Source organism: Podarcis pityusensis (genome assembly GCF_964106645.2).
Source record: "Podarcis pityusensis genome assembly, chromosome: 2".
Taxonomy (NCBI): domain Eukaryota; kingdom Metazoa; phylum Chordata; class Lepidosauria; order Squamata; family Lacertidae; genus Podarcis; species Podarcis pityusensis.
The window spans coordinates 116,859,391-116,887,023 of NC_138029.1; the positions used below are offsets into that span (position 1 = coordinate 116,859,391).

Genomic DNA, 27,633 nt, shown 5'->3' on the forward strand with positions numbered 1-27,633 from the left:
CTCCTTCTTAAGAGAAAAGTGACCAATGGTGAACAGCGGTTCTTCCAGTTCATTGTCAGACGCATCAGATGGTCTGACTGAGGCCTTTGCGCTCTTGTAGTCTGCTGTGTCATCACTATCACTGACAGCAGCAGCAGCGCCACCAACTGAACTAGAATCCGAACTCTGATCATCATCATCATCATCACCATCCTCCTCAGCTTCCTCAGCTTGATCTGCTTTCTTCACACCACCTCCATCCTCCTCTGGATAACTCTGGAAAATTCCCACATTTTCCCCCCACTTTGGATTGTACTCAACACTCTTGGTGAACTTAATGGACTTAGAGTTAGTCATCCATATCCTGTATGCACCTTTCTCGTAACCCATGAACAAACCATGTGCCCCACGCTTCCCAAGCTTGTTGCTTTGTGGGGTGTGTACCCACATGTCAGAACCAAATATTTTCATGTGCTTGACGTTCGGTTTCTTACCAAACATCTTCTCGTACGGAGTGCAACCTATGGGTGATGACAGTCTCCGATTAACGGTATAAACAACCGTTGACAGAGCTTCCCCCCAAAACTTCTCAGGGAGGTTGGCATCATGCAACAAGGTTTTCAGGCCTTGAAGCAAAGTTTGATTTGCTCGCTCCGCAAGTCCATTCATCCATGGCGATCTAGGCGTTGACAAGTCATGCTGGATTCCCTTCTCAGTCAGGAAAGCTTCAAACTGCTGAGAAGTGAACTGTTGGGTTTGGAACTTAACTGGTTAAGTTGTTCCCATGATGCCTCAACATTCTGACGTCAGCTTTCGAAGCTGGGAGGAGCTGGGAGGAGTTACGTTCTGTTCCCCTCTGGTCTTTGAGGGAGGAAGGTTGCAGTTTGTCATGGCTGCGGTGAGCCCAGGAGTTTCCTGGGGAATGTCGGAATAAAGAACTGAAATGGACAAACCTGGACTCTGTGTGTGTTTGTCTGAAGCTAAGTGAAGCTACGTGACAGTTTTCACCGCTGTGTTCAACTCTGCTGAGGCGTGACTGAGAGCTCAGAGCGGAGGCGTGCCGGGCGGCCATAAAGAGCTAATTGGGGATCGCAAATCAATTAGCGGGGGTCACGTCAAACCAATCAATCAATTCCACATGAACTCCCCGCCCCAATCGGTAAAAAGACAGCCGATACGTTTACCACGAACATTCTCCAACCAAGCACAGAATGCCTTGAACTTAGGGAATGCTTGCGATTTCTGCTCAAGCATAAACACATGAATGTACCTGGAAAAAGAATCAATTAGAACCATGAAGTACCTTGCTCCTCCCAAAGATGGCGCAAGTGGACCAACCAGGTCTGCGTGCACTAGCTGGTAGGGTTTGGAAGCCTGCCTGCTAGACTCCTTGCCTTTTGGAGCAACCTTCACCTTGTTCTCTGCACAAAATACACATTTCATGTGATACTTACAAGGTTTGATGTTCAAACCTTCAACCAACTCTGGCATATTGGCTAGCGCTTGCCAAGAGAGGTGACAAAATCTTCGATGTGCATCGTGAATGCATCCTGCATGAAGAACTTTGTTAGTTTGTGCAACACAACAAGAATCAGCATTAGACACAACAGCATTGTCATCATAAGTTATACAGAATAAACCATCCATAAACTTTGCATGCAAAACGTCCTCTTTGCCTTTCCTGATGACACAGACGCTCCTCTTGAAGGAAATCTCAAAACCACGCCCAGTCAGCTGTGGGACACTTAGCAAATTGTCCGCAGCTCCTGGAACATAAAGTACATTACTGATGGTTGTATGCAAACTTGCAAGTTTAACAGTCCCTTCTCCTGCAATTTGCAACGTCCTTCCATCAGCCAGGTGGATCTCTCCGTCTTGCGGTGTGAAGGAGATAAACAGGTGTCTATCCTTTGATAAATGGCGCCTGGCGCCTGAGTCCACAATAAACCTGGCTTTTGGAGCAGTCCTTTCAGCAAGCAAAACCTTGTTTTCCACCGGCGTGGGCTTTTGCAGCTTGCCCCCCTGCTCCTGGCCATCAGACTTGCCTTTAGCCTTTGGTGAAGCAGTGCCAGCAAACAACGCTTTGTTTTCCACTGGCGTGGGCTCTTCACCCCCCCCTCTGCTTCGGGCCATCTGCAGGCATCTGTCTTTGTTTACCTCTGGCCTTCCGGCCTCTGCAAAGACAATGACCTTGGCTCCCACGAGAAACAGAGCTCTCAGCTGCTGACTCCTTGGCTCCCCCTGGAGGATGGAATGCTGCCTGGGCTGACATCACAGTCTGCTCCCTCTGCAGCTTGCAACCGGTGCCCTCTGCATCCCTGCATTCACTCGCATTCTGGGAAACAGCCAGGACCTCTGATGCACTCACACCCTGGGCATTCAGACTCTGAGCTGGGACGATTGGCAAATGGGCAGCTTTCAAAGCATTCCACATCTTAGGTGCCGTCACGTTGCCAGCAAGCGTTTTTATTTCCTCTAGAGAGACGGACAAGACGATTATGTCAATGGCCCTCGAATCACGGGCCCTCCATCTATCTGTCAGAGGAACTGGAGGGGCTTGAGACACAGTATGCCATACTCCATACTGACGCAGCAAACTCTCACACCATTTTGCCCAGTTCTGATAATTTTTTTTCATTTAACTTAGGGCATTCAGCAGCTTGGAAAAATTCCATTTCAGGTTTTCCTTGAGCCCGAGCCTCTCTCTTTACCTCAAAGAGTCCTTATCTTGGCAGCTCTGGCTCGGCTCCCAGGCCAATTAAGGTACCGCTCCGGCGGGAAGGTAAATGGCGTTTCTGTGCGCTGCTCTGGTTCACCAGAAGTAGCTTAGTCATGCTGGCCACATGACCCAGAAGCTGTACGCCGGCTCCGTCGGCCAGTTAAGCGAGATGAGCGCCGCAACCCCAGAGTTGTCTACAACTGGACCTAATGGTCAGGGGTCCCTTTACCTTTACCTTTACTTGAAGGACCAAACCAAGAATTACAACAATCTCTTCCACAAACACCTTGCATATGAACTTCGTAAAATAATGAAAGTGTACTACCCCTCACCCCCGCTCGCTCTCCCCACCTCTCAATTCCCCAGCCTTACACTGTATACAACATTAAAGTCTGTCTGTCTCTGAATTTTTATGATATCCAAAGTAACAGAGTAGCTTACAGTTAGGAAGCCAAATAGTTATTCTAGTTGATAGTTCCTTTTTACAGACTATACAGTGGCCAGACTCTTGCTATTCAAAAGAACTTTACTTTCATAATCATATAACTGAGAAGAATAGAAGAGGAGTCTGTAACCTGAAGTGTATGTAACCCGAGGTACCACTGTACAATCTTCTGCTTATTCAAACACGGGCACGTTCTCCCTTGAATTCTCTTATAGTTTCTTATGAAACATTTTTCTTTCACATCAGCAGTATTGTCTCTGTTTCTGCACAGGTTTCTGCTTATTAACATTTAGTGGCCGCCGGGACCACATAACACTGGTCCTGAGAGATCTGCATTGGCTCCCAGTACGTTTCTGAGCACACTTAAAAGTGTTGGTGCTGACATTTAAAGCCTTAAACGGCCTTGGTCCTGTATACCTGAAGGAGCATCTCCACCCCCATCGTTCAGCCCGGATACTGAGATCCAGAGCCGAGGGCCTTCTGGTGGTTCCCTCATTGCGAGAAGTGAGGTTACAGGGAACCAGACAGGGGGCCTTCTCTGTACTGGCGCCCACCCTGTGAAACACCCCCTCCCTTCAGATGTGAAGGAAATAAACAGCTATCCTATGTTTAAAAGACATCTGAAGGCAGCCCTGTTTAGGGAAGTTTTTAATATTTAATGCTGTACTGTTTTTAACACTTGATTGGAAGCTGCCCAGAGTGGCTGGGGAAACTCAGCCAGATGGGCGGGGTATAAATAATAAATTATTATTATTATTATTATTATTATATAATGATCTTCCTCTGCTTCACTTCAGATAATTCAGTGGGGCCTCTTCTCATTTCATTCTCTTCTGGATCAGTGCCTTAATCCTTTGTAGATTCTGTATATCACGGAATAACCATTGAGATGTCCCCAGATGTTGTTGTCCAGTTCCCATCAGCTTCAGCCAGCAGGGCAGACAGTCAAGGATGATAGAAACTCTAATCTGGACCTCACCACCTGGACTCTGCTGCCCTATATCCTTCCCATTGAAACAACCGTGAAAATAAATTTTGGACGCTATAGATTTATCCTGGTCTGGAGCATGCAATGTCTTTTGTTTTGCAGCTGTGTGATTTGTGCTCATATTGTATTGTGGTGGCCATTGGCTATAAACAATAAAATGTATAGATACGGTAGATTGAACTGCAAAAATAAGTAATAAAATAATAAAATGATTTTATTTTTTTGGTCCTCACTCCAAAATGGTGTGTGTGTTTTTGGTTATATTGGGGGTGGGGTGGGGGTGGAGAAGTATGAAGGCCAAAACCGTTCCCCTCCTCTGCTAAATGGATGCAGGAGACCAGAGGCAGCGAATGAAAAAGCAGGGAAAGAGAAACCCTCCAAGTGCCACTATTTCCCAGGGATGTCCCTGATTTAGAGAAGCCGTCCTGGTTTCTGATTTGATCCCAGAATATTCCGCTTTTCCTTAGGGTCTCCCTATTTTCACTGAAGAAATGCTGGAGGGAATGGAGTTATCCGACCCCCGGGCCCTCTGAGAAGACAATCCTGTATAGGGACGTTTGAAAATGTTTAATGTTTTATTATGTTTTTTATATATGTTGGAAACTTCCCAGAGTGGCTGGGGCAACGTAATAAGATGTGCGGTATATAAATAGGAAAATTATGTTTATGGAATGGGATGTTCCTATTTTCATCAGAGAAATGTTGGAGGGTTTGGAAAGGTCGGTTGCTGGAGCTAAGTGATTGCATGATCCCAACCAGCAGAGCTGGGAACAGGACTGCCTCCTCCAGCTACCCATTCGGGCTGCAGGCATAGCTGTCAACCTTCCCTTTTTTTTTGGCGGGAAATTCCCTTATTCCAGTGCCATTTCCCGCTGCTATCCCGGATTGTTAGATATCCTGTAGACTGTCCCCGGGACAGGTGAGGCTGCTGATCCCTTATTTTCAAATCTGAAAATTGACAGCTATGGCTGCAGGGTGGCATCGTCCCAGCTTTCTGAAAATATTTGCTGATAAGGAAACCAGTGACTGCACATCGGATCACAAGGAGACTTATTTGTGCAACATTCTGGATATCTTATAAGATGCCATGTAGATTCCAACGATACAATAAATTTTGAGGGACAGCGCAAGGGGGCGCATCCAGCCTCGCAGCCTCCCAGGGCCCAACCCACAGCCAGCGAGCTCCGATGCTCAGAGAGGCAGGAAACGGGGCCAGCCAGGGGGACTCGAGAGCGGCTGCACTTTCCTGTCCCCCCTCGAGGAGAGCGGAGGAGCAGCGGCCCATGGCCTGGCGAGTTTCCCCGGAGAGGAGCCGGATTCCGGTGCAGGGACGGAGCGAGGAGTCCGAGGTGCAGGAGGCGGGGGGGGGGCAGGAGGGGAGAGCACGTGCGCCTGGCAGGATGAGGCCCCGAGCCCAGCTAGAGGCTGCAGGGCGCGCCCCACCCGGGCAGGAAGGGGAAGGGGCGCAGCTGAGGGGCAGGGCATCTGCAGGAGGGCGCAGGGGCAAACATCTCTGGCTCAGGCTGGCACGGACCCTGCCGGAGACCCTGGGGAGCTGCTCCCTTCAGTCCTGAGCTCAAGGGGCAGAATGAGGGGTCCAAGGCAGCTGCTGCTTCCCGATGGACGATGCATATAGTTGCTCACGGATCAGCGGCGTACCTGGGGCTTTTGCCGCCCCTCTCCCTGTCCCTCATCAGGGAGCCCCGTCCTCTTCCACGGTCCTCCCCACGGCGGGGAGGGAAGGGGAGGCGGGGGGGGGAAGGAAGAGCAGTGCAGCACGGGGGGGCTCTTCCTGTGCAGCCCCCTGACACCCTTTGCAGGCCACTACTCCTGCCCCCCCCCTTCCTCTGCCAGTGCCATTGATATACCTATCGCCCTCCTTCATGAATTGGTCGCCTTCTAAAGCACTCTTAGCCGCCACCACCATCACTGCATCTTGTGGCAATGATGTGCATCAGATTCATTTAGCAAGGAAATGGCTTCTTTTGCCTGCCCCAACTCAAGGTACACTGTGCCTACACATGGAGGCTCTGTTGATCTGTCACAGCTAATAAAAAAGCTAATAGATCTATTTCCCGGAGAACGCATCTGATCTTTTCCCAAGCTGTCAAAGCTAGTGACCTCTTGTGTCTGCGTGTAAATAAGTGAGACTTATTTATTCATTAATTGTTTTATTTCCACCTTCCTCAGTAAGGCAGCAGGGTTGAAGTGGGTGACAGTTTAGAGAATGCAGAGGAAAGGAGGATTCTTAAGAAGTGTGGCATATGGAAATGAATTAATGATAATAAAAACGTTGAAGACAGTATTGTTAAAGACTGAGGAAGGCGAAATTGAAATTAGCTATTCATTTTCAGATTATTACTCATTTCATTTATATATTGCTTCATATTTTTAAGGGAAAAAATCTCAAAGCAATTAAAGGGAAATCTCATTGCAGTTTGTGTCCATAGGATGTTGAGAACATTAACTCTGTAGATCCAGGAGTTCTCTCCTCCTGATAGTCTCAGATTTGATTGTTCTTTCTGATAGAGAAGGAGGAACGAAACGTTTATGGGCTTAAAGCTGCATTGATTCTGGAGGCCACATTCCAGTGAGCTTTGTGGCCAATGTATGCACATGCATGCGCACACAGAAAAGATATGCAGACCATAAAGTCACATGCACACACTCACCAGAGGTGCTGCACACACTCACCAGACATGCCATCTAGCATACATACAAGTCTTGCAAACACAATCAGCATGTTTAGACCTTCCAACCCCAGTTCTGGGGTGGGGAAAAATAAGAGCACAAGAAGACCCTTCTGAATTAACAAGGAGATCTGTGGGGAAAAGACCCATCAGATTGTTCTTTAGAAATCCTCTTTAAAGAGCAGCCAGAGGGATCATTTATTTTCCTTTTGCCCCATTTCAGCACTGTGCTGGTTTGTGCTGAAATTGGAGTTGAAAAGATCTCTCTAAGGGCCCTTTAGGCATCTTTCTCTCCAGGACAGTCAGAGATCTTCATCCCATGATCAGATCAGGAGATGGAAATGGCAGGGACTAGCAGGACACACCCTGAGGCTTGGGAAGCCATATGCAGCCAATGGACTGCAAGTTAGAATGTCTTCAGTCAAGAGAGTTTGTGACCATCAAATTTAAAATATTTTGGAGTGAGTTCTTTAATTTTGTTGGTCAATATTCCTTTTGTCAGTTTCTTGGGCTGTGCAGATCCCATACATTTAAAGCACGTGGCTTCGCCCAGAGAACCACAGGACCTGTAGTTTATTGCTACAGTTCTCAACACCCCTAACAAACTGCAGCTGGCAGGATTTCTTGGGTGAAGCCATGTACTTTAAATGTTAGCTGGGTCTGTTGCAGCCTTAATCATATACAAGGATCTGTTGCTGCCTTTCCAACATGCTAGAAGTTGCAGCCAGGATCAGCATTCCCTGTCCACTGAACATGCTCAGTCCTCTCACTGGGTTGTTTTTGGATTTCCTTCCACTGCCTTGGTTCCCCCCCCCCCCCAAATATTATTTGTACTTCCATAAACCTTGATGTTTTCCCCAGTCTTTGGATAACTTCCCTTCGTCCCTGGGTGGAGCCGTTTGGGTGACATAATGATTGTCATTCACATCCTGAACATCAGAAATAGAAAGAGTAATAATATATTTCAAAAACTGGCTAATGGTTAAAATTCAAAGGGAGAGACTAGAGTGCAAAGGAAAGAAACCTCCTGCCGGCCAAGTTGGGGCCATCAGGGATCTTCTGCCTCGGGCAGATTTATGTCAAATTAAGCAGGAGGCAGAGGAGGGGCAGCCGCAGCAGCACTGGGATGCCCAGAAGCAGGATTTCCTGAAGACGATGCAGCCCCCTCGTTCAGGGTGGGAAACCCCACAGGCTCCCAGTTCTCACCACTCTGGGGATGGTGTCCTCTCCTTCAGGGGAGCTGCAGATGCCAGTCGGTGGCCCAGTGGGAGAGCAGGGGGACAGACCAGACCCTGCTCCCAGACACTGAGGGGCTTCTGGGAAAGGTAAGTGCCCTCCTCTCACCTGGGTTTCCAGCACCTGGAGGTCACAGGTCCACTGCCTCTAGACATGGAGGTTCTGTTTAGCTATGGTGGTGAATATTCCTCCCCCCTGCACTTTCTCTCTAATCCACTTCTAAAAGGCTTGCTAGACCAAACTTTCTTACACATGGGAGGTTTGCGATCATATCTCCTGATGTTGTTACTTTAATAAAGCAACCACAGGGGACTCGGAATTTCATCAGAGCAGAAGCTACGTCAGAAGAGGGTCCTTCCACCAACCCCCTTTTTCCTCCTCTAAATTGCCTCCATTTCCAAAATGCTCATTTCTCACCACTGAGATAAAAATCTTGGCACGTCTTGCAGCCTCACCACTGCCATCTGCAGTGCAAATAGAATAACATTGGCCTACCTTGCAAGATTGTTCCAAGATTTATTAAGATAATGTCCATTTCCAGATGACTGAATCACAGCCTGAAAAGTTGGGTTACAAATAGGAACAGTTTTTAGTACATCGCTGTACTAATGTACATTTGGTACATTACGATAAAACCTAAGTTGACCCAAGTTCAAAACAAAAAACTAGCCGCCGCCACCACAGACTCCTGAACCCCACAAACAGAATGCATCACTCCAGGAAGGACACCCACCCAACCTTTAGTGAGAGAGGGGAAAAGAGAAGGACTCTGCATGGGTAGTTGCACAAATTTACCAGCTGTGGTCCTGCACTGGCAGCAAGGCTAACAAACAGGGGAGCTGGGAACGTGCTGGTCCCATATCTCCCTGCATCTGCCTCCTGACCTAATTGTCCCAGCTTACCTCATGATTGGGCCGGCCCTGAGGGTGAACTGTGCTGAAACCAGACAGTCTCTTATGAGCCATAACTAACAAACTTTCCATTTTGCCCAAACCAGGAAACTATGGCTGCCAGCTTTGGAACAAGCTGGGATATTAAGCTAACTTCAAACTGTGCTTGGTCAAAACAGGAAATTCTGGCTGATCAGTGGCTTCGTGGTTTGACTGATCCCACTGATAGCAGTAAAAATAGGAAGCCCTGTTGCGTTCGAAGGGGTTGTTTGGACAGAATCTCTGATCAGCATGCCTAGCAGGACAGGCTTAAAAAGGTAAAGGGACCCCTGACCATTAGGTCCAGTCATCACCAACTCTGGGGCTGCAGCGCTCATTTCGCTTTTTTGGCCGAGGGAGCCGGCGTACACCTTCCGGGACATGTGGCCAGCATGACTAAACCGCTTCTTGCGAACCAGAGCAGCACACGGAAACGCCGTTTACCTTCCTGCCAAAGCGGTACCTATTTATCTACTTGCACTTTGACGTGCTATCGTACTGCTAGGTTGGCAGGAGCAGGGACCGAGCATCGGGAGCTCACCCCGTCGCAGGGATGCAAACCGCCGATTATTATTACTTTCATCCTGCCTATCTGACTGGGTTGCCTCTGCCCATCTGGGTAGCTTCCAACAAAATAAAAACCATCAAAAATTTCCTTGTAAAAGGCTGCCTTCGGAAATCTTCCATTTTGTAGAAATGGCCTTCGGTTTTACAGAATTGTCCTCTTTAAGGAATCACGTGGTGTAAACATGCAAGTTGTCCTCTACGTCCAAACACACACAGAGACACACATAGTAGGAGCAAGCAGTGCTCTAAAGTGCTTATCTTGCGAACTTGCCATCTAAGTTTTTTACTCCTGACCAAAGCTCCTGTTTCCCTAAAGGACAGGAGGGGGAGCAGAGGAGGAAACAGATGGGTTTGAAGGCTCTTTCCATCAGCCGCCTCTCTCCCCTGAGGAACAAGAGCAAAGGGTGTTTGCAGGGCAGGAGGGCAGAGGAGGAGGCAGCGAGGGCAGAGGGAGCAGTGGGCGGATCCCCCGCCTCTCCCAGGGGGTCCAGATGCAAGCAAGGGGCTTCCTTCTTCTCCATGCAAGGGCCACCCATGTATTCAGAGCAGTCCTTTAAAGATTAACACTTAAGTTCCATGGGATCTACTCTCAGGCCACTAATGTGCATACCATGCCAGCCTTAAGAAGGGAGGTAGGACAGGCAGGTGAAAGGAATTGCCAAAGGTGTTTGAAAATGGGTGGAGGCTCTTGGGAAGGGGGTGCCCGCTTGTGAATGAACTTTATTACGGTCACAGACCAGGATTAAAAAAGCATATAGATAAAATAGCAGTTAGGATTTTTTAACCAATAATTGTTAGAGCAAATTAGGACATGGAAACAGGCATAGGATAAAACATCTAAATAAAATACAAGATTAAACACGGATAATGGATGGATAAAAAAACAGATAATTAAAACAGATAAGAACTAAAAACAAACAAAGTCACACAGTTAAAACAACTGTAAGAGCATAAGAACTAAAAGACTCGCAGTTAAAACAACTATAAGAGACTGCAGAGTAGAAGCCTCTTAAATAGAGGACACTCACAACAATAGAAACTGCTGTGCAAATATGGTTAAAACAGACAATTAAAACAATGTTCAACGCTAAATTTAGAAGCAATATACAACAATAAACTGTCCCAGGGAGTTGTCTCAGAGTCACCCATGGAACCGTGTTTGGGGCTTTTCATGTCGGACTATCTTGAGTTGGGCGATGGTCTGCGCCTACAGAAATGTACACAGAATCTGGCGACCATCCAGGTCATCTTCTGATCTTTGCCTAACAGCAAAAGGTCAAATTTTTGCTTTTGCGGGAGGTCGGCTAGCCTCACCAGTAGGGGATCCATGCTCTTACTACGTGCCTCTTCATAAAAGGGACATTTAAAGAATAAGTATTCTGGGCTTCCTATCTCTCCCAATGGACAGGTGCAAAGTCTCTGAGCATACGGGACCCTTCTAAAGGCTTCATCCAGGACCGGCGAGGGAAGAGCCGAGCTTCTGGCGAGTGTAAAGGCCCTTCTTGCATCCCTAGATACGAGAAAGAAGAGATATGCTGCCGGTGCGGCTATATATCTCTCGATTTCTCCAATTCTATAGTCGGGGCACCTTGCAGTCCTGCTGTCTCTCGGTGTCTAATATTCTTTGCCTGAACGTAGCTTTTGCCTGGCCCAAGCCCAGACTTAGAAGGGCTTGAAGGGCAAAACCCAGTTTCCGGAGGGTGTTCAGGACTGCAGTCTGCCAGCCCGACTGGAATTGGTCACAGAGGATCAATGGGGCTATCCCTCGGGGGAGCAGGTTCAATGTCAGCCACTTGTAGGTTGATATTAGGCGGATGCTAGCCTCCACTCTCATCATCCCCGTTTCCAATCTAACCCATGCGTTTGAGACACATCTGGGGACTTGGAGGAGACGTCTAAGAAGTCTAGATTGAACTCTCTCAAGGGGGGAGAAAGCAGAGGAAGGTGGGCCCAAAAAGAACCATAGAGGAGTTGTGCCAAAGTTTTGGCCTTGTATAATTTTGGAGCTGCGGGAATGAAGAAACCCCCTTGTGCTCTGAAGAATTTAAGGATACAATTAGCGGTTTTTTCCGCTAGGGGGTGCCCAATTGGGGCTTCTTCAGGGGCAGCAGAATGTCTTGGGCAGAGGAATCCCTGCAGGGGCTCTCAGACTCCCTTGGCTTCTTCTTCCCTTCCTCCCAGGAAGCTGCAACTTGCTCTGGATTCTGTGCTCCTCAGGAAGCTGAACCTGTAAACCTAGCTGAGACTGAACCTGCAACCCTGGCCAGGATGGAAGGAGGAAGATGGACGGTTGACCTGGTCAGGCTCTCTCCCGCATCCCTCCCCACAACCTCTGAGCATTCCCTCCCAGGACCCTTGGAGAAATCTGGTGAGTTCCAGGGGAGAGGAGATGGGGACAGGGATAGATGGAAGGTGGAGGGAGAAAGAGGAAAAGATGGAGAGGAGACAAATGGAAGGAAGTTCCTGACAGGAAGAAGGAAGGGATGAGGCCTTCTCCAAAGCTGCTCTTTGTTTCTTGAATCCTTTTCCTAAAGTAGTGGGGGCAGATTTTCTTCCTCCAGGCTTTGAAATCTTAGGTGTTATTTCCACGGTGGGAATAATTGATGATAATGATGTTGCACACCAATCCTGAAAAATGGGTGAAGGGGAATGGATATGCTTCCCATAATTATTTATGATGAATGTATTTAAATTGTTTCTGTTACTCTTATTTTTTATAGACAGGGTCAGAATGATACATTCCACCAGCACCAAAACACAATAAATGCATGCACCTTCCCAGTCTGGTAGGGTTCAGGGACAAAGGACCAGTTATCATGATGCACGATTCCTGTGGCTGGAGGCTCTACACTTAGGATTGGGCATATAAAGTCAAAGAGCGGATGGTATTATAAGCAAATTGTGTAAACTTGCCAATCTTACAGACTGGGGTTGTGTGTGAGAGGGAGGGAGGGAGGGAGGGAGTGGGATTATAATTTATAGCGCCCCTGTGTAATGGCTTGGTTCTCCCGCACAGACGTGAGACAACTCCAGTAGTAATTATCTCAGGTTTATTCCTCAAACTCTGCCTTTAAGGGCTGCAGAAGATGAATAAACAGAAGCGTAGTTCATCTATGGAATCTATCCTAGAGGAGACAGTGACGGCCAGCAACATGGATAGCTTGAAGAAAAGGATAAGACTGACGTCTCTGCTCTGCCCTTGCGGTCTTAGGCAATAACGCTTCTTAATACTAGTGTCTGGAAAGCACACGAAGGCAGAGAAGATTCTTGTGCTCCAATCCTGCTTGCCGGTTTCCCACAGGCATCTGGTTGGCCTCTGTGAGAAGAGGATGCTGGACTAGGTGGGCCTTTGCCTGATCCAGCAGGTTCTTCTTAGGTTCCAATCTATTGCAATATTTTTACAGTTACATGTAGCACTTAAGTTTTATTTATTTCACAATGGAGACACTGTTACTTGAGCCTGATATCATTTCTTCACTTCAGAAAGAAAAAATAGATGTGTCTAATAAGCCAATTCCACCATAGATCTGTATTATAAAACGATGGTGCTTTATTAAGTTTGAATGGAGTGATCATGTGTTCCTCTTGCCACTATCTCGTCAGCTTTCGTAAAATTTGGAACATAGAGAGGATAGTGGAGAATGAAGGTGTTGAAATGAGAGAAGGTACAGATAGGGATTGACATGTGTTCAGTTCCCTTTTTGTCTTTCTTGAAAGTCTAACAGGATTCTCTTTCCTCCCAGACTCCCAAACAGGTGAGGAAGATGAAAGTCAGAATTCTATGGAGCCACATGTGAATTTATGGGGGAAAACAAAGAAATTGAGGATACAACAAAAAAGTCACAAAGGAGAGAAACTATTTGAATGTATTGAATGTGGAAAGAGCTTCAGTCGAAATGATACACTTAGAATACACCAACGGACTCATACAGGGGAGAAACCATTTAAATGTATTGAATGTGGAAAGAGCTTCAGTGAAAATGGAGCACTTAGAAGACACCAACGAACTCATACAGGGGAGAAACTATTTGAATGTACGGCATGTGGAAAGAGCTTCAGTCAAATTGTAGCACTTAGAATACACCAAAGAACTCACACAGGGGAGAAACCATTTGAATGTTTTGAGTGTGGAAAGAGCTTCAGTGAAAGTGGAGCACTTAGAAGACACCAACAAACTCATACAGGGGAGAAACTATTTGAACGTACGGCATGTGGAAAGAGCTTCAGTCAAAGTGGAAAACTTAGAATACACCAAAGAATTCACACAGGGGAGAAACCATTTGAATGTTTTGAGTGTGGAAAGAGCTTCAGTGAAAGTGTAGCACTCAGAAGACACCAACAAACTCACACAGGGGAGAAACCATTTGAATGTTTTGAGTGTGGAAAGAGCTTCAGTGTTAGTGGATCACTTAGAATACACCAACAAACTCACACAGGGAAGAAACCATTTAAATGTATTGAATGTGGAAACAGTTTCAGTGATAGTGGATCACTTAGAATACACCAACGAACTCATACAGGGGAGAGACCATTTAAATGTGTTGAATGTGGAAAGAGCTTCAGTCGAAATGATACACTTAGAAGACACAAACGAACTCATACAGGGGAGAAACCATTTGAATGTATTGAATGTGGAAAGAGCTTCAGTACAAGTGGAAAACTTAGAATACACCAAAGAATTCACACAGGGGAGAAACCATTTAAATGTATTGAATGTGGAAAGAGCTTCAGTGAAAGTGGAGCACTTAGAAGACATCAACGAACTCACACAGGGGAGAAACCATTTGAATGTTTTGAGTGTAGAAAGAGCTTCAGTGAAATTGGATCACTTAGAATACACCAACGAACTCACACAGGGGAGAAACCATTTAGATGTATTGAATGTGGAAAGAGTTTTAGCATAAGTGGAGCACTTAGAATGCACCAACGAACTCATACAGGGGAGAAACTATTTAAATGTATTGAATGTGGAAAGAGCTACAGTCAAAGTGGATCACTTAGAAGACACCAACGAACTCACACAGTGGAGAAACCATTTAAATGTATTGAATGTGGAAAGAGCTACAGTCTAAGTGGAGCACTTAGAATACACCAACGAACTCACACAGGGGAGAAACCATTTAAATGTATTGAATGTGGAAAGAGCTTCAGTGAAAGTGGAGCACTTAGAAGACATCAACGAACTCACACAGGGGAAAAATCACAGATACTTTAATAAACCGTATACGTGTTCTTTACCTTTCCTTCTATGCTTCCCTGCAATACTGATAAAATCAAACCACGCCAATGCTTTCAGCCCCAGAAGAGGAGCTCCCCTTGGTGTCAGGGGAGGGGTCCAAGGGAGCATCTGAAGCCCTGCCATTCCTTCTGTCCCTGGCCCCTTCCCCTCCTCTCTCTGCCATCCCAGGGCCACTCTTGACTCCACAGCAGGAGACTGGATCTGTCTGTGATGGTGAGATGTCCTGGCTGGTTGAAGGACCACTTCCTGTTTCCTGGAGCTCCATCCTTCTTTCTCATGCAGGGTGGAGTCATGAAGCAGGTGAAGGCTGAGCACACCTAAGGGTGGCCCAGCGGGTGGGTGGGATTCTGCTTAACCTTTCCCTGTCTGCTCCTTTAATGGATCCAAATCCCCACACCAAAAGGGGCAGTGTGAGGGCGCAATCAGTGTTATGGAGCTGCACTGAAAATCATTTCTTTGTGACTGTAAGAGGCCCTTCTCAAAAAAACAAGCATCAAGAGAATTTAAGTTATAGAATTTAAAACAAACAGATAATTACAAAAAAAGAAAGCAGTCTGGTGCCACATTGCGTAGGAGTTACTTTAGCACACTTTACCTGTGGCTTCCTTTGAAAAGAGCTCAGAAACTTCAATGGCTCAAAGAGCTGCAGACACTTTGCTGACCAGGGCTGGCTATAGGCAGCATAGGACTCCCATATTAGTACAGCTCCATCTGCCTAATTGTCTGTTTCTGGACACAATCAATGTGTCCACAAGAAGAGGAAGATAGATTTGAGGAAGGCCAACCTGCAGAGGCACTACAAGTCGAAGCACATCCAGTACCAGGAGTTCCAAGGGCAGCTGCACCAGGAGAAGGTCAAGGCGCTGAAAACAGACCTGTTGGGTAACCTGTGGCCCCTCCAGATGATGTGAAATTGCAACTCACGTCTTCTTTAGTCGTTGGCCACGCTGGCTGGGGCTCATGGGAGCTGGAGTCCAAGGATCTAGGTGCACAAAGGCCGGGGACATTTCAAATCCCTCCTCAGTCGTGAAGCTGATTGGGCGACTTAAAGCTGGTCACCATCTTTATGCGAAACCTCCCTCGCAGGGTTGCTGTGTGCGTGAAAGCAATATATCTTGTGGTGGGCTTGATGAGGGGAGTGTGGAACAGAAATGTAATTCATAGGTAAGAAGACAGGAAATAGTTCTGAATCTGACTGAAAATAAAGGATTCTTTGTCTCCAAATTGCATATAGCAAGCACCTGTGTTGTTGAACTCTAGCTGAAGTCTCAACATCTGGTTCCTCAGCACTCTGCACTCTCTCTCTGGAAACCTCCAGCTGTCAGGTGACAGGAACCAGCCAATGCCTCCCAGTTCAGAAACAGTCTGCCAAGAGCTGAGATTGGAAGTGGACAACCAAGGAAACTTAGGGGAGCATTTTCATTTCCATGCTTATGAATATTGATTTGAATCAATTCATCTGATGTGTTCAAAATAGTAGAGAAAATTTATGGTTGACACCACCTTGGGATAGTTTTGACAGGAATTCGGGGAACTAGGAATATTTTTAGTTCCATCTGGGTTGATGGATCATTAAATAGCTAGAGAGGATTAAGGGGTGGGGGCGGGAATCAGGCCTTGTTTCTCATGTGACAGATAACCGATTCCACAGTTCTTAAATGTGACCATTTGCGACACAAGATCTACCCACCAGGGAAGAATGGCAGATGAAGGTGATGGACTATATGGAACTGGCAGAATCCGAGACCAGGGAGAAGAGTTGGTGGAAGAAGATTGGAAGAAATTTAAAGACTATTTACAGAAACATTGTAAAATTAATGAATGTTAGAAAGATATTGGAATGAACTTATGTGGTTTTAGCAGAAATGTTATAAAGGATTAGGAAAAAATAGACTGTTAATTGGTGAAACGAGGGAAAGTAAAGTTATATCATATTAAGATAAATTACAGGACAAAAATTGGAAAAGATGGAAAGGATTTGCTGAAATAGTTAACCAAACTAGAAGGTCAAGAAAACAAGCTAACGAATGATAAGTTATGGGAAGATTCGATGTTTTATTTTTTTAATGGACTTTTTTTCTGTTTTTGTATTTTCTTTTTTTTTTCTTATTATGATGTGTTGTTTTTGATGTTGTTTAATATGATGTTATTATTTTTTCTTTTTGTAACCTTTAAAACATTAATAAATATTATTAAAAGTAAATAAATAAATGTGACCATTTGCTGCCTCCCAAAATTATGCTTAAGCCTTTCCCCTCCCCCCCCCCAAAAAAACAACAACAATTCAAACATGGTAGCTGGTCTTGTCAAACGGGCCAATATAAGGTTCATTTGGCAAGTTTGTTGTTGTTTATTCGTTTATTTGTGTCCGACTCTTCATGACCCCATGGACCAGAGCACGCCAGGCATTCCTTTCTTCTACTGCCTCCCGCAGCTTGGTGAAACTCATGTTCGTAGCTTTGAGGACACTGTCCAACCATCTCGTCCTCTGTTGTCCCCTTCTCCGTGTGCCCTCCATCTTTCCCAACATCAGGGGGGTCTTTTCCAGGGAGCCTTCTCTTCCCATGAGGTGGGCAAAGTATTGAAACCTCAGCTTCAGTATGTGTCTTTCCAGTGAGCACTCAGGGCTGATCTCCTTCAGAATGGATAGGTTTGATCTTCTTGCAGTCCATGGGACTCTCAAGAGTCTCCTCCAGCACCATAATTCTTTTTTTTTTATAATAAATAATATTTATTAAAGTTTCAAAGAATTAAAAAAAGAAAAAGAAAAAGAAAGCAGAAAAAAACAAAGTACAGAAAAATAAAAACAATTAAAAACAAATCAATCTTTACATGCCTTGTCTTTCATTTACTTGTTTCCCTGACCTCCTCACACCTCCCTTTTTTGTATTCTAGTTCAATTAGTTACTTCAGCATATCCTTTCCATTTTTGCTTTTATCTTAATGATTTATCTTAATATATTGTAACTTTACATTCTCACCTATTCAGGATCTATTTTTTTTAAATGATATTTTATTAAGTTTTATGAATAACAACAAAGAGAAAAAGGAAAAAACATATACAAAAAATATAAAATTATAAAATACAAAAAATACAAAAGTTTAACTTAGAAAAGAAAGGGGGAAAAACAAAAAAGAAAGAAAAAAGCACATTAAAAAACCCCCACAAAAATCCCTCTTTTTAATTCCTCATCTTTGATTCACTTATTTTCCTGACTTCCTCACGTCTCCCTTTTTTGTATCCCTTTTGAAAATTAGTTCAGCAAATTCATATCCAATTAATTTATCTATTATCAATCCAATCTTATTTTTTACTTTGTTGCTAGAACCCCTTCAGTTCATTTCAATGCCATTAACATTTAAAAATTTTACAATGTTTCTGTAAATAAATTTTAATTTTCCTCCAACTCTTCTCCCTGGTCTCGGATTCTGCCAGTCATTTCCGCCATTTCCATGTAGTCCATTACTTGCATCTGAATTTTACCTAATTCTATAACATTACTGCTAAAACCGCATAACTTCATTCCAGCATCCTTCTAACATTCCTTAATTTTACAATGTTTCTGTAGATAGTCTTTAAATTTCTTCCAATCTTCTTCTGCCGACTCTTCTCCCTGGTCTCGAATTCCGCCAGTCATTTCCGCCAGTTCCATGTACTCCATCACCTTCATCTGCCATTCTTCCCGAGTGGGTAGATCTTGTGTCTTCCAATACTTTGCGATAAGTATTCTTGCTGCTGTTGTAGCATACATTAAAAAATTTCTATCCTTCTTTAACACCAACTGGCCGACCATGCCCAGGAGAAAGGCCTCTGGTTTCTTCAGGAAGGTATATTTTAATACCTTTTTCATTTCATTACAGATCATCTCCCAGAAAGCCTTAATCTTTGGGCACGTCCACCAAAGGTGAAAGAATGTACCTTCATTTTCTTTACATTTCCAACATTTGTTATCGGGCAAATGATATATTTTTGCAAGCTTGACTGGTGTCATGTACCACCTGTATATCTTTTCAATAATATTCTCTCTTAAGGCATTACATGCCGTAAACCTCATACCGGTGGTCCACAACTGTTCCCTGTCAGCAAACATAATGTTATGACCAATATCTTGTGCCCATTTAATCATAGCAGATTTAACCGTTTCATCCTGCGCATTCCATTTTAACAGCAAGTTATACATTCTTGAAAGTGTCTTAGTTTTGGGATCTAACAATTCTGTTTCCAATTTTGATTTTTCCACCTGGAAGCCAATTTTTTTGTCCAAATTATAGGCCTCTCTTATTTGATAATAATGAAGCCAGTCTCGCACTTTATCTTTTAATTTCTCAAAATTCTGCAATTTCAATTTATCTCCTTCTTGTTCCAATATTTCCCAATATTTCGGCCATTTGGCCTCCATATTGAGCTTTTTCTGAGCCTTCGCTTCCATTGGTGACAACCACCTTGGGGTTTCATTTTCCAGTAAGTCTTTGTATCTTATCCAGACATTAAACAATGCTTTCCTTACAATATGGTTTTTAAATGCTTTATGTGCTTTAACCTTGTCGTACCACAAATATGCATGCCACCCAAAAACATTGTTAAAACCTTCTAAGTCCAAAATGTCCGTGTTCTCAAGAAGCAGCCAGTCTTTCAACCAGCAGAATGCTGCTGATTCAAAGTAAAGTTTAAGGTCTGGCAGGGCAAATCCGCCTCTTTCCTTTGCATCAGTTAATATTTTAAATTTTATTCTGGGCTTCTTGCCCTGCCAGACAAATCTAGAAATATCTCTCTGCCACTTCTTGAAACAGTCCATCTTGTCCAAAATTTGCAACGATTGAAACAGAAATAACATTTTTGGCAATACATTCATCTTTATAGCTGCAATTCGACCCAACAAGGAAAGCTTCAAATTTGACCATATTTCTAAGTCTTTTTTCACTTCTGTCCAACATTTCTCATAATTATCTTTAAATAAATGTAAGTTCTTAGCCGTCATATTAACCCCCAGATATTTTACTTTCTTAACTAAAGTTAAACCTGTCTCCTTCTGAAACCTCTCTTTCTCAATTGATGTTAAATTTTTCTCAAGAACTTTGGTTTTTGACTTGTTCAGCTTAAATCCTGCCACATGACCAAATTCTTGAATTAGTTCTAATACTCTCTTCATACTAAATTCTGGCTCCTGTAACGTCAAAACTAGGTCATCTGCAAAAGCTTTCAATTTGTATTGTTTGGCTCCGACCTGGATACCTTTAATCAGACGGTCCCTTCTAATCATATTTAACAAAACCTCCAGGACCGAAATAAAAAGCAATGGGGAAATTGGGCAGCCTTGTCGTGTCCCTTTCTCTATCTTAAATTCCTCTGTCATCACATTATTGACTATTAGCTTAGCCTTTTGTTCTGAATAAATTGCACTTATACCATTTTCAAACCCTTGACCCACCCCCACCCCCTGAAGATTTTTCTTCATAAAATTCCAAGAAATATTGTCAAAGGCTTTCTCCGCATCTATAAAAATTAAAACTGCTATAGTATTAATATTCACTTGCAACTTCTCCAAAATGTTAATTATGTTCCTCGTGTTGTCATTTCTTTTAAAATTTTGGTTCTCAAGGAAGAGGCAGCCCAGGAATACAAGGCAGGAATTTACCTGGGATCTTGCTAACAAAATCCTTTCATAGCTTTTTGTGAGGGATTTGCGGCTGCTAATCTTAAAGCCAGGATGAGCACTCAGAATTGGGCATCATTTCCTCTGTTATTAAAAATAAAATACTTGTTCTGCTTCTAAAAAAACCCTTTAGAATGCATTCTTATTCTTTTTTCATAAAAAAATTCAAACAGCTGTGCAAAGGTGCTCCTGTGCAATGCAATGTCAGAATAACAAAATAATGAAACATCTCACAAGAGCCTTCTTTTTTAAATATACAGCTAAAAAACCTTAAAACTCCTACAACACTTACCAAATAGAAATCTAATAGCTGGCCCCCCAGGCACTAGGAGGCAACCTGATGTTCAAGGCTTCACCCCACCCCCAAACTCTGAGCTTTTGGTTTCTCTTTAGACACTCATCTGTGGTCGCCTGGAGCATTTGAGGGGAAAGAGAGAGAACATTGGGGCATACGAAGCAGACATAGAAAAAGAAAGTGACAACCTGCTTGTAAGTGTCATTGTTACTTGGAAGGGAACAAGTCCTGTAAGTTTAATGTACATATAATGCTGTGCTTGAATGCATTGTAATAAAAATACTATAAAGGGAATCATAGAATCATAGAATCATAGAGTTGGAAGAGACCACAAGGGCCATCGAGTCCAACCCCCTGCCAAGCAGGAAACACCATCAGAGCACTCCTGACATATGGTTGTCAAGCCTCTGCTTAAAGACCTCCAAAGACGGAGACTCCACCACACTCCTTGGCAGCAAATTCCACTGGCGAACAGCTCTTACTGTCAGGAAGTTCTTCCTAATGTTTAGGTGGAATCTTCTTTCCTGCAGTTTGGATCCATTGCTCCGTGTCCGCTTCTCTGGAGCAGCAGAAAACAACCTTTCTCCCTCCTCTATGTGACATCCTTTTATATATTTGAACATGGCTATCATATCACCCCTTAACCTCCTCTTCTCCAGGCTAAACATGCCCAGCTCCCTTATCCGTTCCTCATAAGGCATCATTTCCAGACCTTTGACCATTTTGGTTGCCCTCCTCTGTACACGTTCCAGTTTCTCAGTGTCCTTCTTGAACTGTGGTGCCCAGAACTGGACACAGTACTCCAGGTGAGGTCTGACCAGAGCAGAATACAGTGGCACTATTACTTCCCTTGATCTAGATGCTATACTCCTATTGATGCAGCCCAGAATTGCATTGGCTTTTTTAGCTGCCGCGTCACACTGTTGGCTCATGTCAAGTTTGTGGTCAACCAAGACTCCTAGATCCTTTTCACATGTACTGCTCTCAAGCCAGGTGTCACCCATCTTGTATTTGTGCCTCTCATTTTTTTTGCCCAAGTGCAATACTTTACATTTCTCCCTGTTAAAGTTCATCTTGTTTGTTTTGGCCCAGTTCTCTAATCTGTCAAGGTCGTTTTGAAGTGTGATCCTGTCCTCTGGGGTGTTAGCCACCCCTCCCAGTTTGGTGTCATCTGCAAATTTGATCAGGATGCCCTTGAGTCCATCATCCAAGTCGTTGATAAAGATGTTGAATAAGACTGGGCCCAAGACAGATCCCTGTGGCACCCCACTAGTCACTCTTCTCCAGGATGAAGAGGAACCATTGATGAGCACCCTTTGGGTTCGGTCAGTCAGCCAGTTACAAATCCACTGAGTGGTAGCATAGTCAAGACCGCATTTTACCAGCTTCTTTACAAGAATATCATGGGGCACCTTGTCAAATGCCTTGCTGAAATCAAGGTAGGCTACATCCACTGCGTTCCCTTCATCTACCAGGCTTGTAATTCTGTCAAAAAACGAGATCAGGTTAGTCTGACATGACTTATTTTTCAGAAATCCATGCTGACTATTGGTGATCACAGCCTTCCTTTCTAGGTGCTCACAGACTGTTTGCTTAATGATCTGCTCCAGAATCTTCCCTGGTATTGATGTCAGACTGACTGGGCGGTAATTATTTGGGTCCTCTCTTTTCCCCTTTTTGAAAATAGGGACAACATTTGCCCTCCTCCAGTCTACCGGGACTTCGCCTGTTCTCCAGGAATTCTCAAAGATGACTGCCAGTGGTTCTGAGATCACATCTGCCAGTTCTTTTAATACTCTTGGATGCAGTTCATCTGGCCCTGGAGACTTGAATACATCTAAACTAGCCAAGTATTCTTGTACTATCTCCTTAGTTATTCTGGACCGTGTTTCCTCTGCTGAATCATTTGCTCCAAATTCTTCAGGTCGGGCATTGTTTTCCTTATCGGAGAAGACTGAGGCAAAGAAGGCATTGAGGAGTTCAGCCCTTTCTGTGTCCCCTGTTTGCATTTCACCATCTTCTCCTCTGAGTGACCCCACTGTTTCTTTGTTCTTCCTTTTGCTACGAGCATACCCATAAAAGCCTTTTTTGTTGCTTTTAACCTCTCTAGCAAGCCTGAGTTCATTCTGTGCTTTAGCTTTTCTGACTTTGTGTCTACACGTGCTGGCTATTTGTTTGAATTCCTCTTTGGTGGTTTCCCCCCTTTTCCATTTTTTGTACACATCCTTTTTTAATCTTAACTCAGTTAAAAGTTCTTTAGATAGCCACCCTGGCTTCTTTAGGCACCTTCCATGTTTCCGTCTCAATGGTATTGCCTGAAGTTGTGCTTTTACTATCTCCCTCTTAACAAACTCCCAGCCCTCATGAACTCCCTTTCCTTTTAGTATTACTCTCCATGGGATCTCACCCAGCACTTCCCTAAGTTTTATGAAGTCGGCTTTCTTAAAGTCAAGAAATTGAGTCCTAGTATGCTTGGCTGCTCCTTTCCGCTGTATAGTAAACTTCAGAAGAGCATGATCACTTGCGCCTAATGATCCTTCCACTTCTACCCCACTAACCAGGTCATCGACATTGGTTAGGACCAGATCTAAAATGGCTGCTCCTCTTGTTGCTTCTCCCACTTTCTGGACAATGAAGTTGTCTGCAAGGCCAGTGAGGAATCTGTTTGACCTTATGCTCTTGGCTGAGTTTGACATCCAACAAATATCCGGGTAATTGAAGTCCCCCATTACTACTATCTCCCTTCCTTTTGCATGCTTGGCCATCTGTTCCAGGAAGGCATCATCTATGTCCTCCGTTTGGCTTGGGGATCTATAGTAAACTCCCACAATGAGGTCTCTGTTATTCTTCTCTCCCTTAATTTTGACCCAAATGCTCTCACTTTGGCTTTGAGGTTCTAAATCTTGGATCTCTTCACAGGTATACACATCCCTGACATATAACGCCACTACTCCTCCTATCTTGTCTGGTCTGTTTCTCTGAAATAGATTGTATCCCTCCATTATTACATTCCAATCGTGGGACTTATCCCACCAGGTTTCAGTGATGCCTATTATGTCATATTTAGTTTGCTGTACCAAGAGCTCAAGCTCATCTTGTTTATTTCCCATGCTTTGTGCATTAGTGTACAGACATTGAAGTCCATTAATCATTCCCCCGTTTCTCTTATTTAAGGATTTTTTTCCCCCACCACTAGGTCTGCGTGCTGTTTGCTCCATTTGGTCTATGACATTTAGATGATCATCTTCATCAATTGATAGACTCCTACCTTCAGTAGCACTGTCTCCCTCCCCCACATTAGTCAGTTTCTCTTAGACTTAGGCAAGAGGTTCCACTCTGACAAAAGCATCAGAGGAGGCTGGATCTTTCCTCATAACTCATCGCTGGAGGCATAAGCTGCAGAGCTCTCACGGAAGGAAGCTTAAACTTGAGAAGCCAGTGTGTTCTTGCTGGAGATGGCTAGGAGAAGCAGCAGCAGCAGTTGCAAATAAGTCATGCAATGTTGAAGAAGCTTAGGATCTCCCTCTGGGACCAGGGATAGGAAAGCTGACTGAATTACATAAAGGACTGAACATTGTTTGCAATGTGCTACTTTATCATGCTTATCTTATTGTTAGACTGTTTAAGACTGTTCTGCGGTAAAGCTTCAAAACTTATTTTTGTGATGGAGAGAATTCATTCCCACACAAGGTCCAGATCATGAAGACCATGGAACAACTTTAACAGCAAGTACTTGAAGGGTACTTCAACAAGTACTTCAACAAGTACTTGAAGGGACGCGGGTGGTGCTGGTTGTTAAACCACAGAGCCTAGGGCTTGCCGATCAGAAGGTTGGCAGTACCGCTCTGGCGGGAAGGTAAAGGGCGTTTCTGTGTGCTGCTCTGGTTCACCAGAAGTAGCTTAGTCATGCTGGCCACATGACCCGGAAGCTGTACGCCGGCTCCCTCGGCCAGTTAAGCGAGATGAGCGCCGCAACCCCAGAGTTGTCTACAACTGGGTCTAATGGTCAGGGGTACCTTTACTTGAAGGACCAAACCAAGAATTACAACAATCTCTTCCTCAAAATGGTTCAGCCTCCACCACCTTTACTGCAGTCAACTGAAGGCAACCAACTAGGCCCTGGGGCCCCCGATCTTTCTCACTGCCAATGAAAACTAATAAATGAAAAGGAAGAGAAGCTACCCATATCACACTGACACAAACACCTTGCATATGAACTTTGTAAAATAATGAAAGTGTACTACCCCTCCCCCCCCTGCTTGCTCTCCCCACCTCTCAATTCCCCATCCTTGCACTGTATACAACATTAAAGTCTGTCTGTCTGTGAATTTTTATGATATCCAAACAGAGTAGCTTATAGTTAGGAAGCCAACACCCACCCTTCAGATGTGAAGGAAATAAGCAGCTATCCTATCCTAAAAGACATCTGAAGGCAGCCCTGTTTAGGGAAGTTTTTAATATTTAATGCTGTACTGTTTTTAACACTTGATTGGAAGCTGCCCAAAGTGGCTGGGGAAACTCAGCCAGATGGGTGGGGTATAAATAATAAATTATTATTATTATTATTATTATTATTATTATTATTATGTAATGATCTTCCTCTGCTTCACTTCAGATAATTCAGTGGGGCCTCTTCTCAGTTCATTCTCTTCTGGATCAGTGCCTTAATCCTTTGTAGATTTTGTATATCACAGAATAACCATTGAGGTGTCCCCAGATGTTGTTGTCCAGTTCCCATCAGCTTCAGCCAGCAGGGCAGACAGTCAAGGATGATGGAAATTGTAATCTGGACCTCACCACCTTGACTCTGCTGCCCTATATCCTTCCCATTGAAAGAAATGTGAAAATTAATTTTGTACGCTATAGATTTATCCTGGTCTGGAGCATGCAATGTCTTTTGTTTTGCAGCTGTGTGATTTGTGCTCATATTGTATTGTGGTGGCCATTGGCTATAAACAATAAAATGTATAGATACAGTCGATTGAAATGCAAAAATAAGTAATAAAATATATAAAATGATTTTATTTTTTTGGTCCTCACTCCCAAATGGTGTGTGTGTTTTTGCTTATATTGTGCTTTTGGTTATATTGGGGGTGGGGTGGGGAATGGAGAAGTATGAAAGCCAAAAATGCTCCCCTCCTCTGCTAAATTGATGCAGGAGACCAGAGGCAGTGAATGAAAAAGCAGGGAAAGAGGAAACCCTCCAAGTGCCACTGTTTAGAATTAGAGAATGGAGTTATCCAACCCCCGGCCCTCTGAAGGCCATCCTGTATAGGAAAGTTTTTTAATGTTTAATGTTTTATTATGTTTTTATATATGTTGGAAACTTCCCAGAGTGGCTGGGGCAGCGTAATAAGATGTGTGGTGTATAAATAGTAAAATAATATTTATGGAATGGGATGTCCCTATTTTCATCAGAGAAATGTTGGAGGGTTTGGAAAGGTCGGTTGCTGGAGCTAAGTGATTGCATGATCCCAACCAGCAGAGCTGGGAACTGGACTGCCTCCTCCAGCTACCCATTCGAGCTGCAGGCATAGCTGTCAACCTTCCCTTTTTTTTGCGGGAAATTCCCTTATTCCAGAGCCATTTCCCGCTGCTATCCCGGATTGTTAGATATCCTGTAGACTGACCCCGGGGCAGGTGAGGCTGCTGATCCCTTATTTTCAAGTCTGCTGATCCCTTATTTTCAAATCTGAAAATTGACAGCTATGGCTGCAGGGTGGCATCGTCCCAGCTTTCTGAAAATATTTACTGATGAGGAAACCAGTGACTGCACATCGGATCACAAGGAGACTTATTTGTGCAACATTCTGGATATCCGAGAAGATGCCAGGTAGATTCCAATGATACAATAAATTTTGAGGGACAGCGCAAGGGGGCGCAACCAGCCTCGCAGCCTCCCAGGGCCCAACCCACAGCCAGCGAGCTCCGATGCTCAGAGAGGCAGGAAACGGGGCCAGCCAGGGGGACTCGAGAGCGGCTGCACTTTCCTGTCCCCCGCCGAGGAGAGCGGAGGAGCAGCGGCCCGTGGCCTGGCGAGTTTCCCCGGAGAGGAGCCGGATTTCGCTGCAGGGACGGAGCGAGGAGTCCGAGGTGCAGGAGGCGGGAGGGGGAGGAGAGCACGTGCGCCTGGCAGGATCAGGCCCCGAGTCCACCCAGAGGCTTCAGGGCGCCCCCCACCCGGGCAGGAAGGGGAAGGGGCGCAGCTGAGGGGCAGGGCATCTGCAGGAGGGCACAGGGGCAAACATCTCTGGCTCAGGCTGGCACGGACCCTGCCGGAGACCCTGGGGAGCTGCTCCCTTCAGTCCTGAGCTCAAGGGGCAGAATGAGGGGTCCAAGGCAGCTGCTGCTCCGCGATGGACGATGCATATAGTCGCTCACGGATCAGCGGCGTACCTGGGGCTTTTGCCGCCCCTCTCCCTGTCCCTCATCAGGGAGCCCAGTCCTCTTCCACGGTCCTCCCCACGGCGGACAGGGAAGGGGAGGCAGGGAGGAATGGAAGAGCAGTGCAACAGGGAGGTGCCCCTCTCACTCTGCAGCCCCCTGACACCCTTTGCAGGCCACTACTCCTGCCCCCCCTCCTCTGCCAGTGCCATTGATAAACCTATCGCCCTCATTTGTGAATTGGTCAGATCGCCTTTGAAAGCTCTCTTTGCCACCACCATCACCGCATCTTGTGGCAATGATGTCCATCAGATTCATTTAGCAAGGAAATGGCTTCTTTTGCCTGCCCCAAATCAAGGTACACTGTGCCTTTATTAGTCAGGGCTAATAAAACAGCTGATCGATCCATTCCCTGGAGAACACATCTGAACTTTCCCCCAAGCTATCAAAGCTAGTGTGTCTGCGTGTAGATAAGTGAGAGAGCCTTAAAGCATGTTTTGTTAAAGGT

The 27,633-nt window shown here is 44.9% G+C and overlaps 1 protein-coding gene and 1 long non-coding RNA gene across 3 annotated transcripts; one reads left to right on the top strand and one right to left on the bottom strand.

Annotated features, from left to right (window-relative positions):
* Positions 1–1,534: 1,534 nt before the first annotated feature.
* Positions 1,535–25,358, bottom strand: LOC308470271. The gene is made up of 2 exons (XR_013982324.1): positions 24,758–25,358; positions 1,535–2,933 (listed from the first exon to the last, which is right to left on the bottom strand). It is a non-coding gene; the product is annotated as an uncharacterized lncRNA (long non-coding RNA).
* Positions 8,103–17,506, top strand: LOC308469637 (uncharacterized protein). 2 transcript variants are annotated; one of them, XM_080992379.1, is made up of 3 exons: positions 8,103–8,235; positions 11,735–11,921; positions 13,297–17,506. In XM_080992379.1, exons 1-3 carry the CDS (start codon positions 8,230–8,232, stop codon positions 14,766–14,768), a joined length of 1,665 nt encoding a protein of 554 aa, XP_080848505.1. In that variant the 5' UTR covers positions 8,103–8,229; the 3' UTR covers positions 14,769–17,506. The 2 variants fall into 2 exon arrangements, with proteins under 2 accessions (XP_080848505.1, XP_080848504.1); XM_080992378.1 differs by lacking the exon at positions 8,103–8,235 and having other exon boundaries at positions 11,651–11,921; positions 13,297–16,016.
* Positions 25,359–27,633: the final 2,275 nt, after the last annotated feature.